This window comes from Pelmatolapia mariae, linkage group LG4 (genome assembly GCF_036321145.2).
Source record: "Pelmatolapia mariae isolate MD_Pm_ZW linkage group LG4, Pm_UMD_F_2, whole genome shotgun sequence".
In the NCBI taxonomy this organism is placed as follows: domain Eukaryota; kingdom Metazoa; phylum Chordata; class Actinopteri; order Cichliformes; family Cichlidae; genus Pelmatolapia; species Pelmatolapia mariae.
Genome location: NC_086230.1, coordinates 23,813,719 through 23,833,010, shown reverse-complemented (window position 1 = coordinate 23,833,010; position 19,292 = coordinate 23,813,719). Strand labels below are relative to the sequence as shown.

Below are 19,292 nucleotides of genomic sequence, written 5' to 3'. Positions count from 1 at the left end.
CCCAAACAGAAGTAGAAGAGAGAGAAGAACGGAAGAAGAGTGACAAAGAGAAACTTGAGACTCAGGAAAGAATGACGCATACAGAAATAATAGGTATGTATACAGACGACAGACAAACCACAAACCATGCCTGGAACTCTCGAAAGAAAGACGATGATGTGACGTCAAAGACAAACTGTTACAGAGTCTGTGTGACAAAAATCACAGTAAACACCTTCAACGCATTGCTGGTCACATCATAAAACGTACCTGGGAATATTGGGAGGGACACGAGCGGGCCGGGAGGGGATCTGTGGGGGTGCACTGAAGGGATCCTGACTGCTATTGAAGGCGTTGATGGGCGGGCCTGGGCGGGAGGGGATTGGGGGTGCACCAAAGGCCGGAGAGGGATTGAGTGGTGCTCCAAAGGCAGGGGAAGGGTTCAAGGGAGGTCCTGGTGTTGGTCCCCTCACAGCAGGTGGACGGCTGGGGGGTTGGGATGATGTAGGAGTTGGCCTGCGCTGAGCGGTCGGACTGAGAAAAGAAAGTTTAGTGCATGAGAAAAGGAAAGGAAAATGAAAACCAACACAAAGATTAGAGAAAGTGTGTTTCAACTATTACATTCACACCCCGTTAACCCTCACCTGGCTTCCTGCATCCAGGAGTCATTTACAGGTGGTGGTACTGGGGTGGAGATTGTGTTGGTACTGATGTCGCCAATAATGACCAGTGCTTCCTTGACTGCATGATACATGCGCAGCATTTCGTCTCTACGCTGGGCCTGGTCAGCCGACTCCTCCATGAGGCTGTTCTGATCCCCAGATGAATAGAGGTAGGCCAGAAGCTCTGAGTGGATGAAGTCCTTCGCCTATAAGGAGGACATATTAATCAACACAGAATTTTTAGATATGGAGCAGGAAAATGGCTGTAGTATGTGGTTCCAATTAATAAGATATTATGGGGTTAATACTTACTCATAAAAGAAAAATACGCCTAGATCTGTGACCAAAAATATTTGAAAGTCTTGGCAAAGGAGCTGCTTACTAGACAGTCGTGTAGGAGTTTGTTACAAGTGTGTGTATGTGTAGTTGCTGGACTGCTAGAAGATGTCAAAGTAGGCTCACTAAAATAATAAATCAGAATAAATGGACAGTGGGCAAGTTACTGTGAGGATGCCTCATAGATTCTCTTAATTGTTTCAGGTTTAGGAACTTGTGCCAAAATAAAATGCACGACTAATGCTAATAACAAAAAACAAGAAAACTAAAAACTGTTCTCCATAGTTCTACAGTAAATACACTATCTTAGTACTGTAAGTACAATTAAAAGCTTGTTTTAAGAAAGACAACGATCAACAGAACTAGTAAAAAACGTGCTACGTCCTCCCACAGTTCACAGAAATACACTTTGAGTACGTAGGAGGGATACTGTGTAGAAGTGCAATATTTTAGGACACGCAGAGTGTTGCAATAGTACAAGCTCTCATTTAAAGTTTAGGTTGAGATACAGCTACTGTTGGCATTTTTCACAGGACATATCCTCACAATTAGGATCCGCTTTAACCAGCAACTGTGCTTGAATGTATTCTGCACTGTATGAAGTGGCTGTCATAGAGAATCTGCAGAAAAGAAGCCAATTAAGCTCTAAGTGAAATACAGTGCAGTGTTGCAGTAACAGACCCAGAACATGCAGACACTGTCGCGATATATATTCTTCTCATATTGTATTTCTGATGGTTGAATAGTGTTGGAAAACACCACACCTTTCAGACATTAAACAGTATGGGTGTGGGCATCAACTGTTTTCTGCAACTATCAATCGATTGAACCCATTTCATGGTGCAACTGAATAACTTTGTAACTTAAATATGCATGTCATTTCCCACAGTATGATCCCACAACATGATCACTGCTCCGTCAGAGAAATTGCACACTGCTATGCCCAACTTATAAACACAAGCCCCTCCCCCCCAAAAGAAATTTTCCAATGTGATTGGATAACTATACTCTACTTCTAGCATATTTGGCGAGAACTGCTGAACTTACGCTGTTGATCATGAGATGCATGATGGTCTTGGGCACAAGATCTCTGATAGATTTGTTTATGATGCCGATGTACGAGTCCACCAGGTTGCGGATGGTTTCTACCTGCCGTTCCAACTGAGGATCCATGGAGAATGTATCTGCAGGGCAAGGCTCTTCATTCTCCTCCTTAACCACAACATCAAAACACAAAACAGCAAAGATGAAACAGAATTATAGCCTACACACATCTACACATTTGCTTCCTGTAATAGGAGCAGATATGAAAATTCTCCTGAAAATGTAAAGAGAGAAAAAGCGCTATAGAGTGTTTATAGTTGCACAGTAAGTCCAAACTCTGAGCTTGATTATGAATGCTTTCTGGTTCTCTAATGGAAAACAGATCCTAGTTAAACTACCAGCTCAAGTCATGTTTATAATAATGTAATATTTCAAAATTTATGGTTTTTAGTCAAACAGAAAGACTGTTACATACCTGGTCCTTTTCTGGATAAACTCCAGCCCTGAGGAAAGACGCTTTCCAGCTGTCCACATCGTCCTGAGAATCACAAGCCAGTTCTATTTGGCGAAGATCCTTGTACACGTTCCTGTAGAGATAAACAAGTGGCTGTGTGTAGCCTCACTCCAATACACACGCACGCAAAGTGACAAGGAAAAGATAGGCCTGCAGGAATACCGGTCAACAAGTATGGGTTTTATTATTAACACGACTGACCTCTGTTCAGTGTTGAAGATTGCAAAGATGTGCTTTGTGGACATAAAGCCTTTCTCAACATCTCTGAGCTTCAGGTTATCCAAGGGAAGCATATACTTCTTTTCTTTTTCCTAGCATGAGACAAAAAAAAATGTTTTTACACACGACACAAAGTAATAATAACAGGCAAACCTTGAACATATAACAGAGAACAAATAAGGACTTCTACACAGTGCTGTAGTGAAATTTTTTAAACCTCCCAATAGTCAAGACATTTTTCATGATGTGAATAACATTTACTGAAATTTACAAAAGCATTGAAAAACAAATAAAATTCAAAAATAAATTTCAGAGTCACATTTTTAGAAAATGACCAATGGTACTAAAACATATGAAGCTTTCCTCCAAGCAGACTAGTAGAAAAATTATTCAGCAGGTTGGGATTTTATAGAGAGCCTCCTTTGTCCTTAATGGAATCAAATTTTTCTGGTATTCCCCCCAAACTTTGGAGGCCTTTTCAAATTCTAATTTCTCTGTGGGGAAAAAAAACCCCTTACTCTTTTTCAGTTCTTCATTTGCTTTCTTTAACCACAGAAAGATGTTCTCTGTTTGAATATTTCACTTAACTCACAAATGTTACTTATAGAACTTCTAAATGATTTGATGTGTAACCCCTACATACTATGTAGGGTTGAAGAGCTCTGATTTCAACTGTAGGCTGTAGATGAAAATCACAGAGCGTTGCTCTGATACTTCGACACCAATGAGCAGACATGATGGAATGCATTTCCTCTGGGTGGACGACCACCAGGCTGGTGGGATGAAGAAATGCATGATGAGTGTGAGGAGGAGGAGCATGAGGGAGCTCTAGGGGGATGGGGTGCCAGCTTTCGCTGTTGAGCAAAGACATCTGGAAGCATTTATGTCTGCACAACCACAGAGAGCGGGGTGCAGGCCCAAGAGTTACATCACTCGGTTCCTCATGATCCCCCGCCCTCACGACACATACACTCGCAAAAAAAGAAAGAAAGAAAAAAAAAAAAGAAGAAAAAACAGGGGCTAAGTCTTTAACTGCACGTGCAAAGACAAACAAACAGACAAGCCTGACTAAAGCGAACAAATACATAAAACTGAACTTTGGGCGTGTGCATAACGACGCACTTGCACAGATACACCCAATTCCTAAAACATTTAGGCTGACTCATGTGAACAAGTGCCTACACACATGCACACTTGTACACACAATCACCCCCTCCCTCTGCTCTGGCCCCCGTAACCCAGTACGATTTCCTGCAAATTCCAAAGTCAGATCCCGGCTGGAACATTTCAGCCCGCCTGCCACGTCAGTTTGCCTCCACCATCGTACCGCTCCTTTCTCTTGGACTTTTCACAAAAGGCTACCAACGTGAGGACGCCCTTTCAGTTAACGTTTGTGTATGTGTGTGTGTATATATATATATATATATATATATATATATATTTTTTTTTTTTTTTTTTAAATGATGACTTCTTGCGGCAGTCTTTAGGTGGGCTTTCCCCCCCGCTTTTAAAAAAAAATAAAAAATCTTGGTGGAAGAATGGATACAACTGAGGACTAAGGACGATCAAGTGGGTGAGCAATGTGATGATTTTTTATGAATTTCATGTTATTAAAAATATTCAAACTTTCATTTTAGTTAAATCAGTTAAGTCTGATCATTTTAAGTTTATCCATCAGGGCACTCATGCTTCTTGGAGTGAACGTTTGTCTCCTTTCCTTGAATTCGAGACTCAGTACACATCTTTTCTACAAAACATATTTAGACACTGCTGTTTAGCCAAGAGGGGCTGGCACGAGTCACTCGCCTGAGTCATTTTAAACATATTGTTGTAATGCTTAAAATGTTTCATTTAATGCTGCATTTTCACACAAGAAAACTTAAATTTTAAGTTTTCTGTTGTTTTAGTAATAAGCAGTTCCCATATACGTGGCTTTTTCTTCATATGTATGATTACTGAGATAATATTTACTCTTTGTGTCCTCTGTCCTACAGTTCCAGCCTGCAGACGTAATGACCTCTGGGTCCTTCCTCCCATCAGAGTCCTTCTCACCCCTCAACCCCCACCTCGCCTGCCCAGTGTTCAGACTACCTGTTCATCAGGCTGCAGCTGAACAGTAGTCTGCACATTGGTTAGGCTAGGCTGGGAAATGACACCAACTCCTCATTTGGGATAGTTTATACTAGCAGCAGATTCTTAACCCCACAGCAACTCTTCTCACCTCCTCATTTTTGTACCAGGACAGGGACTCAGCAGTCAGGACAAACCAGTATTCCTTGGAGCCTCCTTTCATGATGCTGATGTTGATGGTTAGCCAGCCTTTCCTGATCACCTGTATAGTCAGGAGAATATGATGGAGAGGGGTTGTAGGGAGAGAGGGGTACCAGGAGGATGGAGGGAAAGCTTTAACAATGAGGTTCATGCACTGGTGAAATGTGGACCCCATAAAGTGCCATTTATTATGGGATTTAACAACAATAAAACCTTACCCACTTACCTGCTGGGCCTTGGTATGTTTGTGTTTTTTTCTTTTTATGTACATATTAAACATTTTATCTAAACAAATCTAATTTACTTAACTAGGTATCACAAGAGAGAGAATCTCAAAATGCTAAACTATGACAAAATGGAGTGACTAAAGAACAGAAAAACATGCACATTTATCTAGTATATACACATGTAATATGGATGACTATATACAAAAGCATTACAAGGTTGAAAAGAGGGATGTAGGCCTCATTGTCTATAGTCCACAGTAAGGAAATAATTAAACCAAATGGATCCTGATGGTACCCACAGCATGGCTGCTCTGATACAAAGTCAAAAACCAAAGGTCGACGGTGGTATGTTAATGTCAGCGGGTCAGTAAAGCCTAGCCTATGCACTGGAAGTTAGAGAGCAGCATTGTTAATGGGTTTAGCTGAACTTTGAGAAAAGAGAGTTAATTACTTGATTTTAAAAGAAAGAGGTAAAGAAGGAAAAGTGATTTGTAGCGAAGGAGATTAAACACAGAGCCAAGCAGATGGACGGAGTTAGCAGAGATCACAAGCGGGACAAAAATTTTAAAAGCAAACCAAAATCTGAAGTGGAGAGCTGGAGAGGGAATCAATTTAGGAAAAGAGTCCATGCATTATGGAGAAACCAGTGTAACCACGGTCTCTCCATTTTCTCACACAGAGTTTCATGCATTTCAAGTGCAGTATGTGAAACTATCTTTGAGAAGTGTGCTTTTTTTGCAGACTGCATCTAAGTGGAAATGTCCATTTCAAAACCTGCTTTAGACCTCTCTCCTGCACTCCTTTTCCACCCAGGAAGGGACTGGAGTGAGCGATGGGAAATAAAGGTTAATTGGTTCAAAAGCGCCAACATAAACATGGGAGAGGAGGCAAGAATGCAGAAGCTAGAAGTGGTAGTTTGCCTTGGCATGAACATAACGTAACTTTTCAGAGCAATAAAATGACTTAAATCCAGAGGATTAAAGTCAGTAGAAATACGGCTTCCTGTTTTAATGTAAGCTTGCATAAGCGATGTGAGGATTTCACAGGTGAGATGTTCTTGTTTCTGTAGTCAGTTAAATCTAAATTTTTGTGATGCAATGGTTAATTAAAGGTGTTAGATTACATCAGAGTCAAAGGAAAGAAATTCATAGGATTGGTGTAAAAAAAATAAAAATAATGACATTTTGAATTTGTCTTGTCAAATAGTAAAAAAAAGAAAATAAAAATGACCAAAAACCCCAAAACATTTCATTCAAGTAAAGAAATCCCAAAGTCATAATCAATCATAGTACAAATACAGCTTTGATTAGTAAGAAAGTATCTTTTAGAATGTAATGAATTTAATCTAACAACCAATCCATAAAGGAAATGAGTAATTATTATTATTATTATTATTTGTTCCACTTTCAATACCCATTTTGTCCCCAGTGACACTTAGGATGATTTCCACAAGGCAAACTTTTGAGTCACCATGCATGAGGCAGCAGCAGAGGTAAAAACCCACAGACAGGAGAACTGACGCCTCCACGGTTACTGGTGGAAGAGTTCCTTGTCATCTTTCTCTGGTCCTTAACAGAGAGAAAGCACTGCGAAGTGCCAAAACCCTTTATGGGCACAAAATAATTCATATCTTTTTCATATCATTCAATAGAGAAAATGTTAGTAGCAACCAAAATGTAGAATTAATGACAATTACTGTCATATTAAAGTGATGAATTACAGAAGTCAATGTGCCGAGTGTTACTCTAAAGATAGTCCAAATTACTGAACTGCGTGCTGATGTCAGAATTGTAATTGATATCACTTTAAGTCAGTCCTGAGACTCTACCTTTTCCTCGTAGACCTCTCCTAGTGCGTCAAGCTGCAGAGAGGTACAACAATTCATTACGATGAAAGTATAAAGTGCTATTTGCTATAGCTAGCTGTTTAAACAGTTATTTCACAGCAGCCTGTTTTTGAACCCTAACTATACCAGCTGACCTTTCTGTGATGGCCTCAGTTCTTCTGCGTGAGTTACCCCTACTGCCCCGGGCAGGGTGTGGGTTTGAGGGGTACTTACCAGAATCTCACCCTGCAGTAACAGGAGGGGGGGAGGGGGGGAGATTAAAGCAAAAAAAAAAAAAAAAAAAAAAAAAAAAAAAAAAGGGGGAGTAGTATAAAATCAAAGCCAAAATAAATAAGGTAAGGAAGCAAAGAAATGAAGATGAAGGACAAGATGTAGGAGGAAAGAGGAGAAGAAGAGGAGTGAAGCAGTAGTGAAGAGTAGAAAATTAAAGTTTAACAAAAGGTTGAAAAGAAGATGGTAAAATGGTAAGAATGACAGTTTGAAGGAAGCACACACACAGGAGGAAAACAGAGGAAATCCATTTGGCAACCAGAGAAAGGAAGATGAAGAGAGAGGAGAAAGAGGTATAGAAAGAAAGAGAGCAAGAGAATTACATGCAATTAGAATTACTTCAAGTATACCACAATTTGGTTATGTCATATTTATTGCTCAGTTGATAGGTGCAGGATCCATGCACACTCTGTATTCTGTAGCAAAGGATGCTTGTGAGTTAATGGGAAGGCAAAACAATCAATATAATTTGGGGATCAATGGCTACTTTGCTTCACACAATCATGCCTAGGTCACATGCAAACAGCAATTAATAACAGCCAGAGACAAATGCTCGTTAAAAAAAAAATAAAGCATTGAAGCAGGGTCTTCTTTAAGTTCACTAAGGCAACTCTCCCTTACTGAAAATGCCATTGAGGCTAATTAGGGGGAATACAATCATATTAAAAATTGCCTTAAATACACTTTACAATTCAACAAACCTTTCAACAAAACACTGAATAAAATAGAAAAGGAGAGGTACCAGCTTTGTAACAATGTTGGCAAAGACCAGCCAGTTGAACACGAGGATTAGAAAAGATTGGGACTGGATACAGTCAGTGTCATTAACAGTTAGGTAGGTTGAGACAGATTAATGGCCATGGGTCTTTATCACTGCTAAGTTATGTCAGGTATGCTCACTAGGTTGATTAACAGGTTGGTAATGGGAGGCGTCAGTAAAGGAAGATTAAATCTGGGATTGGTGAAAAGCTGACTGATCAAACATACCTGGTTCGGTATGGCCCTCTTCTTGTTTGCAGCCGTGTTCCTCTGCTGAGCACTGTCATCACATAAAGAGATCACAACACACCTTATACCACATCTCTAAAATACACAAGTATTCACAAGTCACTTGTGTGGGTTTAGCTAAGATGTTCATGGCGTCATTATTATTGAACCAATACATACACACATGGATGTGGAAGTGGGCTGGGGAGGAATATGCACTACATGGGGACTATAATGGTCTTACAAATGCTATAAGACAAAACCCTCAATCTTTTCTGTTTGCCCACCTGTTGTTGCCGTACACTGGGGAGCTACCATCATCCAGCCTTCTGTAGTCAAGACTGAAAGTGATGTCATGAGAACCGTTAAACAGCCCTTGCTTACCGCCGACAAGTTTCATCAATCCACTTGCCATGCAGAGGATAAACCTTCACACACGCACACACTCTGGGGCTTGCTTTGTTATTGGTCAATGAAACAACCCACACAGAGCAGGGAAGCGTCACTCAACTACATGCTACTGTAACTACTATGCTAAAAAGAACACGAATTCAACCACAAACTGCTTAGGGATATACCACAAACGCAGTGAACACTTTGCAATGTGCAAATTAGTTTCCAGTGCACAAAAGCATCTAAAGTGAATGCAGCAAAACGTCAGCACTTTCTCTCTTCATTGCTTCATTACAGTGTTTACAGCAGCGAACAGTTTCCAGGAAAGAGGATAATGTACCTGTCAAGCAACCGAGCATGCTTGACTTTGTTTGGAGGCTCAGCAAGTAATGCTGCATGCAGCGGGGAGAAGGCGGCATCTAAAGTGACCTTGATCAATGTAACATCCACTTCACTGAGAGATATGTGCTAAATGACTAATTGGCATGCTGCACACTGAGGCACAGTAGTTTACAACATGTATGTAATTATAAGCTGGAGCTCTGCACTCAATAGTCCAAATCATCCAACTGCAACCCTGTAAGCTTGCTAACATCCAATACCATCAGCGGGAGGTAACATGGATGTTCGGTTTGGCTTAAGTCGCCTACTTTGATTCGACACAAACTAACACTTTTTGTGAAGCCTTTACCCACTCATCGACTTGCTGTTGACTCCAGTAATCTTTACCCCATCTATCGCTCCTCTGCTTTTCATTGGGACTTCTCCACAACCATGTGACTAGAAACTAGAGAGCAGAAACTAGCTTCTCTAAAAATGCATAATTACCTCACTCTCCAACTTCAAACCAAACCAACGGGTGGAAATATTCTCCCTTTGCTCTCTCATAGTTAATCAGTATATGACACATGCACATTCTACTGAAAGTGTGCAGAGCTGTGAGCCAGACTGCTGTGTGCGTGCCGTTTATATGACAGACGCCACGGGTAACTATGGAAGGGAAAACAAGCTACATAGTGCATTGGCTAGCATTTTCAGACAATCATCTATGGGCACAAACTTATTATAGGAAACGCCTGGAATCAGGAGCAGTGCAGTGATTGTGAAGGGTCTAAAGTGAGAGCTGGGTTGCATGCGTATTGATTGCTGAAAGTTATCGTATTACATGTCTTTTCTTTTAAAAAAAATCAAGAAAAAAAAATCAATGGAACCACACGTTTGGACAAAAGGCAATTTAAAGTTCATCAAACTTGCCCTCGGTGAGACACTTGCCACAGACAGCAGGCTGTAAATTGGGCTGGAGAAGGTGGAGGTGGGAGGGGTACTTACTTAGCAAAGCCTATGAAGTCCTCATGGTTGGTGTTGATGTAGGACAGCTCAATGTCAATCAGCAGCAGAACCTTAGAGGCAGAAAATTATGATTAAGAGGGAGAGGTCGCAATTAAACACCAATTACAGTGAGCACAAAATAGAAAGTCTCCCTTGTGATATTACACACTGAACAAAAGGAAACCCTGATATTTAAAACTAAATTCACATAGTCATTGTGATACAGCCCATCAGTGCTGCATTAGTGATGCAGTGGAGTTGAGAATATGAATTTCAGCTCAACTTGTTTTGATTTCTGGTTAAAAGTGTTGCTACCAGGACTGAAACTCTAGCGTGGACAATTTAAACCTGAAACGAAATAAATAAGTTTTTCCTTCTCTCTCACAATCCAGATTTCTGTGAAAATTTAGCAGAAATGAGTCAAATTAACAGGAAGTTGGAATATATTCAAAGCATATGTGGCCAATTAAACTTTTTCCCCTGAAGATTAAGGAGATTAGAATCTATGTCGACTCATTTGGTCAAACTATCAGTTACAAAATACTTGCAGCACTAAATACCAATGATGACTAGGACTAGACTCACTCACTCTCTCTCTCTTTCTCTCTCTCTCTCACACACACACACACACACACACACACTGAAAGGCTTATTCACAGTTGCAAACCTTATGGAAAAAAAAAAAATTCTGATAATGCATGCAGTGTTCTAATATACAGGATATAACAGGTAGCTGTTTTTTTAATCTATGCATCCACCTGCAGATCTGATAACCACAAATATGAATAGACAAAACATTTTATAATGTGGTTGTGCGTCACTGGTAAGAATGCATGCAGACACCAAGACGGCAACTAGCATAGCATGACCTTAAATTACTGATAAAGAATTGCAGGGAGATTAAGGGTGTTTTTAAAAGGAAAAATGTGCTTTTTTGTGTTTCAGATGGAAGATCAGCAGATGTAGAAACTGAAAATGCTCGATGAGTCATTGATACGGTTAATGCTAGGTGTTAAAATGTTAACTATGAACTTCTTCACATTATAAACTATAACATTTATTAATTATATTTATATCATAACTTCATGTGTCACTTCCCCCCCCTCACCTCCTCGTGCGCTTGGTGACTCTGGGGTGCGTGACTGGGCATTTTGGTGTGCTTGCTGGCCTGCCCCCTTGGGGGGGTCTCTGTCTCTCTCCCCGTCTGTCTCTCTCTTTCTCTCTCTGTCAGCAAAATGGTATATCTGTTTGTGTACCTCCCTCTGTTTTGTCTTTGTGTGTGCTTTGTTACAGAAACAGCAGTTGGAGACCCAGCGTGTCTGTTTACTTCACTCTCGACCCCCCTCCCGATCCCATTCTTTTCCATTTTTTCCCCTCTCCCTTTTCTTTTTCTAGTTCTCTGCTTTCTTCTCTCATCTTTCACCAATCTGGCCTTTACCCACTGTCTGCTCCAGCGTAACAACCACAGGACATTAATATGAATAATAAAGTAAATAAATAAAATAAAAACATTAGGAGCCTACACAGTCTACTGTGCTCTACTTGGGAAAGCAAAAATATGTTTGGCACAACAAAGAAAAGAAAAAAAGTTGGACAGGACAGGTTTAAAAAAAAAAAAAAAAAAGACAAACAAAAAAACAAACATACACTATTGGACTGAGGTTACACAGGAACTGTAGATGGATTTTTTGCACATGAAAAATGATAACTAATGTTTAATCAGCATGCCAGCATCTCACCTGGTCCTTGGTCTTCCCTTCTCTTTCTCTGACATGAGTTGTGACAATTCTCTCAGTCTCCTCTCTCAGTCTGGGGTAGGAGTTGAGCTGAAAGGCAACAAAAACACATAACTGCGGCCTTGAACTGAGACACATGCACACTTACATGTGAGCTTGAGCTTAATAAGACTTACCAATAAGTATCAGAGAGAAACAGGAGTGAGAAGTGAAAATAAGTAGGAAACAAAGAAAAGGGAAAGAGATAGTCAAGTGACATTGCAGTGTCACACATATCCAGGCAATCACAATCCAGCACACGCACATAAACAGACTTTAAAGGCACAATGACCGTCTGTTATATAAGGTGGCAGAATCAGCCAGAGATGACTTAACAAAAGATCCAATTTTGTCGCACTCGATATTTGTTGTTGGCATAATCCTGTATTTGTGTGTGTGTGTGTGTGTAAAACAGTCGTCTCTAGCTGACTGTAGTAGTTATACTAATGAAGACTGGATGAGAAATGGCAGGGTGGGTGAGGCAGAGAAAAAGACAGGGACTATGGATGCCTGGGTAACAGAGCAGATTTTTTAAAAATCATGTCTTTAGATGCAGAGCCTTCGTCTGTCCACAAGATGGTAGTGTAGAGTTGTTGCTATGGAAACGCTTCATTCAAGCTGTCACAGCACCCACAGAGCCCTTAGGGCTCTGAATATCATCTCAGCCCCCCCACCCTGACTCACATTGTTCCCTTTCCATCCGGTTCAGCAGATAACTGAATGTCAGTCTGTCATGTGGGTCAGAAAGGGAGCAGCGGTGGGCTCGCCTCTGCTCAGACAGACCAGAAGCAATGTGGAGGTGGGGGGAAAAATGCTCTAATGAGCTGATGCTTAGGTCCAGCAGCACGTGGGAGACAGCTGGTGGAAATTTATAGTTGTGTTTAATATTTCAAATGTGAGCAAATCTGACGCGCCAAGAAGTTGCTAAATGGCATGGAAACTTCTAAAAGTACGAAGACGGCAGGGATGGGAGGATGCACACATTCAATGCAGTGGACACAGATGGTGTAGTGGCAAAGAGTCGTTTGGAGCTGATTTCACTGGGGTGAAAACTCGATGACGGTGATACACATTTACAAAGAAAATGAATCCCTTTTTTTTTTTTTTAAATGCCATCTTCCTGGCTGGTGTGTCCCTGGTTACCTTAACTGCACACTTCATGACGAGTGCGGTGAGCTCAGAAACCACCAGGTCCACACATTTAAGGCTGGGCTCTTTGAGTTTGAGGATCTGCTTTTTGACAATCGCCTCGAAAGCCAGGTCAGGGGTGAAGAGCCCCGTTCTGAGAGGTCATTGGGTCGATTGAATTTGGTTAAGGAGGTAGAGAGACAGCAGGAGGCAGGAATTGAAGAAAGAAAAATTGAAAAGAGAGGAAAGGGAAAAAAGAGGAAATAAAAAGAGAAGAAGTTGTTGTTCAGTTAGTCACTTCTAGGCACAGACAGACAAAACCAAGCAGTGGTGAAAGACAAGCTGCAGGTACTTCACATCTCTTCCTTCACTAGCTAGTCCCTCTTAAATGAGGTGAATATGGTGATGACTAATGCCAAATTTGCACCTTACAGAGCACCCTATATTTCACTGGCATTCTGCATCGAGTTGTGAGACCTGCAGCTTGTCCAGGAGAGACTTGAGATGTTCAGTCCAGAAAACATCTCTTATCCACAACAACACGTTACCCGTCACAACACTCCAAAACACGACAGCGCTGCCTGCACACAGAGCTCATGGGGCTGGGTGAAGCCGGGGCAAACTGCACAGAACTTTCCTCCTTATAAACACTGGTAGCTTAGCAGAGGCTTCTCTACATATTCTAAGAAGATGCTAATGTCCTGTGTCAGTTCACCCTCTGGCACACCCATGCTTTCCCCCGCCCTATGTCTCTGGGTCGGGAGATGCTGGACCACCTGCAGTACCTTGTTGGTGCACTGCCTGACTGTGTTGATGAGCTCCTGAATGACCAGATCGATACATTTGAGACAGGGCGTTTTCAGCTTAACGATCTGCTTTTTCACGATGGCCTCAAACGCCAGGTCTGGAGTGAACAGTCCCGTTCTGAGGATGCACAGAGAGACAGAGGCACAGCGGCAGACAGATGGGACAGTTAACAGAGATGTTGGTAAAAAAATAAATAAATAAAATAAAATGAAATATAATATATATATACACACACAGACAGATGATGAGACCAAACTCCCCCCCAAAAAAGTAAATACTGACAAACATGACAGGAGAAGTGGAGATGAAGTGCCAAAGACGGCCGAATGTGCGTATAATTAAAAACACACAAGGACAAATGAGATAAGACAGACAGAAGATTTTCATTAAGGAATACACACAACACAAATGCAGCTAATACAGATACATGTAATACAAAATCGCATTATAACCGAATACTTTGGCAGGCAGAAACAAAAAAAAGGAGTGGGTGGCTTTGCAGTGAGGAGATAAAGGGATTGAAAGAACACTGAAGAAAAGTAGGAAACGTAAAATTCTCATACAACACTTACTGAATACACCAATTTTAATTGGTACTTTTAGTCTATGATTCCAAGGCTTGATTATGGAAATTTGAATTGCAGTAAAATAAAAGCTCTGATGAAGGGAGAAAATCAAGTGTGTGGCTACAGCAGTATTTCAGGTTGAAGCAGAAAAGAGGCAATTATTGAGTTTCTTTTTCGGAGGGAGGGGGGTGTTTTTCGTCCCATTCCACTTGCCTGACACCGTGGACATTCTTGATTGCATGGCTGATTTCTCGCCGTAGCTCCTTCTCATCAAAAACAATCTGGATAAAAGAAAAGATACAAAAAAAAAAACCCCCAACTTTATATGTAAATCAAACCTAGAAGCCAAACTTTCCAAGTACATCTTGATCTAAATATGATTGATTCCCTGTGTCCGACTGCTTGTTTTATGCATGTTATGCCACAGTACTAACCTTGACTAGTTCAAAGGGGAAGCGCTCGTGGAAGAGGCGGTTGATCTTGGCACCACCTGAAAGCTCATTGGTGTCCACCTGGTCCCCGGAGCCTTCAATGCACTTCTCAAAGTCCACACCAAACTGCTGCACCATCCTGATGAAGGACACATGTGGCTTTGTGAATACCCTGCTTGCTGTTCATTAAAACAAATTTATCTGTAATAACAGCACTTAACATCAATGGTACAAAAAAGTGGTATTGATTTTAAGTAAAACAGGCCTTTTATCACAGCCTTTCTACTTTTATTTCAGCACAAGATAATTCATGATGCTGTTTGTGTTTCTCTCAGGAGAAATATTAATTTGCACGTACTGCAACAAAGCCTTGGTCTTCCGTGTCGGGTCATCTGGACGGAAGTTCTTGTACTCCTCAACCTCCTTCTCTAGGGAGAGAAGCTGACTCTGCAACTTACTGCGCAGACCAGGCAGGGTATCCCTGATGTGGTTGGTCAATTGCTATAGAAAAAAAGTAGCCTTTTATTTTTAGGATATCAGTGGCATGGCAGGGATAAGATAACATTTTTTAAAAAACAAAATTTAAAAAGACAACCACTAGCAAACCTGGTTAAGTGCTTTCTGTAGATGTGGTGTACCCATGCGTTCTGCCATGTGTCTATAGGCTGGGTGAGACAGGAAGAACTTTCTCTCAGCAGCCAGAGCAGCACGAATGTCTTTCCTCCCATCAATGTCTTTCTGACTGCGGTTCACCACACCTATGTAACCTAAACACACACACACACAGAGTTATTCCAGGTGTAAAATTAAAGCCAAGTAAATGCATGTTCCTGTAAGTATGTGCATAATCCTCACCCCTTCGCAGTGGCAGAAGTTTATTTTCAAGAATATCCCTCGCATCTGTCCCTTCATCCATCAGGTCCAGTTTTGTTATAACACCAATGGTACGCAGACCTGCACATAATTAAGTGTAGTTATACAAACGTTCAGAAATGTAATATTTGAGACAGGGCCATGTTTACCACGGTGTAGGATCCCATCTACTTTGAACTTTTAGGAATTCCGCTGCTCATCAGTCCCGGGTCTTCTTTATCATATTTTTGATTTAATGATACAGCAAATGTTTTTAATTGATTTGCCTGACCTACATTTTACACAGCGTCCCAACACTTTTTGGAATTGGGTTTGTAACCATAGTTCACTACACATTTCAAGCAACTAGTCAATGTGTTCTCCATTTACATGAAAATTAAGGGGATTTTTGTGTTATTAGTTTAGTCAGGTGATGTTTGTGTATAACTATGTAATGATGCTCAAATCACATGTTATGTGTAATTAAATCACAAATCCTGTTAAATCCAAACAGTTCACAACAATACATATTACATCAGTGTCTTTCATCACTGGCAGAGGCATTTGGCGAAAAAATAAGATGTGGAGACTTGCTCCACACTAAAGTGCAGATGAAACGGGAGTAGCAGATTAAAGTTAAGGTAATAGGCATCATAACATGCAATGTTAAAGTGTATTTTTTTAATTAAAACTTTGGATTTGGAGGCCTGCTCTTTGAATGTTAGACTACTACAAAGATGCACGCTTACCCTGCGGGTCCACCTCCTTTGCAATCTTCAAAGCATCCGAGTTGGCCAGATCAGTGTTGGCAGGAGTGACTGCCAGGATCAGACAGCTTTCCTTGGTAATGAATTGCAACAGCATATCCCTGATCTGGTGCTCTATGTCTGGTGGCTGATCTCCTACAGCAACCTTAGTCATTCCCGGGAGGTCAATCAGGGTCAGGTTCAGCACTGAGTCATAGAAGGACAGAAGTCAACATAAATCATAAATACATATTTTTTTTCAGATGGATTAAAGTAGATAATCAGGTTTCTTGAATGGAAAATAGGAAACACCCATACATATCATTGTTTGCTCAAGTAAGGTGTTATTTTTCAGTTCATTAGGACTGAGCATTGACACTGGGGACGCCCTATTGGGTCAGTTCTATTTATTAATACTAGCTAGGCCTGTGACACTTTAAAAATTCTTAATTCTGTATTATTTTAAGGGTTTGGTACACACGTGTCACACATTAAGAAGTACAGATAAAATTGTAGGCAAGTCCTAAACCAAAAAGGAAATCCACCATTTTGAAGTCAAGAGTAAATTTTAGTGCCATTTAGTAACCAACTCAAATGCACACTGTCCAATCTGCTCCACACTTGGCATTCTTGATAAGACTCCACGCATAAATACAACTAAATGCCAATGCCAAGCCACAGTCGGAGCATCATGTACTGGTAACAGGAAGAGACATTATGCGCAAAAGATCATTCAATGTACATGATATTTTCATTGTGGGTTCTACACATGATAAAGGGCAACATGACATATAATAGGTGTGCTGTCCATTACCAACTAGAGGCACAAGAAGTGATCTGTAACTTGACAGCCCCAAAAACATCTACATGCATGCAGGAAATTGCTGCAGCATTCCCTGATTATAGCACACCATCTCAGCATGCAAAGTTGCAATGGCCCTGCAGCTTTACTTTACATTTTGTTATTTACATTAATATGTCTTATCATTCACATGGATGCAACAGTGACTTTTATTTCTTTCTACAGCTGACCCAAAGGGTTTTATTATAAGAACCATTCAGCAATAAGAGAATGACCTTTGGCTTTGTAAAGAACACATTTTCACTTTCTGAAATATTTTCCAAGGATCTTTGGAAAGCTAATTTGTAAAGTTAAAAATGCTGACTATATAGCAGATTTATAAAACTTGCACAAGGGAAGGAAACATTCTACAAGCCTCACAGGGGTTCTAATATGTTATAAATGTATTTGTATTAAATTAAAAGACAATATCAATATCTTACATATAGTAATTATTTTTATGGATAGCATGCCGAAACGTGCCTGTCCAATTTCCTGACTTAGTGTGCTGTATGAATAAATTAACCTATCAGACAGTACTGTCCTAAAACAATGATCAGTTTTAAAGAGAAACAGAGGATGAACATTCACATTCACACCCACTGCTGCTAGTATGAGCAAAATGCACCCTGAAATAGAATTTATGGTCGTATCTGCAATGGCTTAGAAAAAAAAGGGTGTGGGGGGTAATGGTCTTAATATGTACATGAGAGCAAAGAGTTTTAAAAAAGGATTTTCTGGACTTTGTGATTAAAGTTTCAAGAAGACTTGTGTCCATTACCGTTTGGGGAGTACACCCTCAGGTTAATTGGGATAGGAGAGATGCCTTTGTTGGAGCCCGTTATCCTGTCGGTCTCCGCCTCAATTTCAGCCCGCACTTCATCAAAATCCACAAACTTCTTTCCTTTGCAGTGCAGGAATTCAGCATATTCTACACACAGTGACAGGGTGACGTTTACAAGGGGAGATGGGGAGAGAAGGGGAGACAGAGGACAAAGGGAACAAAAAGGAAAGGGAGAGCGAGAGAGAAAATATTAAATTAAACGGATGAAAGCAGCAAATAGAAGACAGTGTGCCTAGCTTGAGGCATCGTGACTGAGAGGCCATATGCAGGGCAGCTACAAAAGGAGATTGGGATGTGGTTGTGTACAGGACTGACATACTCACCTGCTTTATTGTTGATCAGCTGCAAAATGAGAGGTCTGCGGGTCACAATGCCTGAGCCACGTGGAAGGAAGTCCCTGAGTGAAAGAGACAGAGAGAAAAAATAAAAAAATAAACACCAGATATGTTGTAAAGGTGACACAAAAGACATAATACAAGCAATCAAGATGAAAAGAAAGAGACAGGAAGAAAGAAAAAGTTACATCAATTCTTTACTGCACTCAATGTCCATTTCCCCACCGTTTGGCCTCTGGTAAATTGATGGGCACAGGAGAATTTCACGCCTCCAACTTCACTCACAACAAATTAAATGTGACAAAGTCATTTTCTCTCATCATTACAGCAAGACAGACCAACACAGGCACACCCACTGCTGCTAGTATGAGCAAAATGCACCCTAAAATAGAATTTATGGTCATATCTGCAATGGCTTACACCAACTTCATTTTTAATTTATGGATCTCCTTTCATAATGAACCAAACAGCATGTAATTATAATGCCATCTAAGAACAGATCCTCCGGGAGGTCCACAGACAGTGATCCTTAGAACACAATGACAACTCTTAGAACACAATGAAGGCACCTGTGCTAATCTTAGCGCTTTAAATGCATTTGCGATTCACAGTTCAATGGTTTGCAAACAGTTAAACTAATATTTGATGCAATATCTTAAAAAAGAAAAACAGAAAAAAAAACTAGACAAAGAGGAAGCACACATTAGACCAGTAAAGTCTCACAAAGGCTTCAGTGTGTCCTCAGTAAACTGAGGTTTTCAAAAGCTTTTAGTCACTATGTAGCAATTAGGCTAAGAACACAACTTTAAGTCCCCAACTTTCTCTGTAATATTTTTAAATGCCAGTATCGACCAATAACCAGCTAAGCTTTTATTGTAACATAGGAAACA

At 40.6% G+C, this 19,292-nt stretch overlaps 1 protein-coding gene across 7 annotated transcripts in view; it reads right to left on the bottom strand.

Annotated features, from left to right (window-relative positions):
- dnm2a (dynamin 2a) overlaps positions 1–19,292 on the bottom strand; it is a 29,410-nt gene that overhangs the window by 2,546 nt on the left and 7,572 nt on the right. The window contains exons 2-21 of one of the 7 annotated variants that reach the window (XM_063472011.1): positions 18,391–18,464; positions 18,005–18,154; positions 16,386–16,589; positions 15,640–15,738; positions 15,391–15,551; positions 15,143–15,285; positions 14,788–14,923; positions 14,567–14,634; positions 13,766–13,904; positions 11,817–11,903; positions 10,078–10,148; positions 8,643–8,696; positions 8,356–8,407; positions 7,312–7,323; positions 4,976–5,086; positions 2,737–2,846; positions 2,497–2,608; positions 2,025–2,189; positions 624–847; positions 250–513 (exon numbers count right to left, since the gene is read on the bottom strand). In XM_063472011.1, the coding sequence (XP_063328081.1) occupies positions 250–513; positions 624–847; positions 2,025–2,189; positions 2,497–2,608; positions 2,737–2,846; positions 4,976–5,086; positions 7,312–7,323; positions 8,356–8,407; positions 8,643–8,696; positions 10,078–10,148; positions 11,817–11,903; positions 13,766–13,904; positions 14,567–14,634; positions 14,788–14,923; positions 15,143–15,285; positions 15,391–15,551; positions 15,640–15,738; positions 16,386–16,589; positions 18,005–18,154; positions 18,391–18,464 (2,436 nt within the window). Of the gene's footprint in view, positions 1–249; positions 514–619; positions 848–2,024; positions 2,190–2,496; positions 2,609–2,736; positions 2,847–4,975; positions 5,087–7,311; positions 7,324–8,355; positions 8,408–8,642; positions 8,697–10,077; positions 10,149–11,816; positions 11,904–12,995; positions 13,135–13,765; positions 13,905–14,566; positions 14,635–14,787; positions 14,924–15,142; positions 15,286–15,390; positions 15,552–15,639; positions 15,739–16,385; positions 16,590–18,004; positions 18,155–18,390; positions 18,465–19,292 lie in introns of those variants that run through there. The other 6 variants (XM_063472012.1, XM_063472013.1, XM_063472016.1 and 3 more) reach the window with 6 other exon arrangements.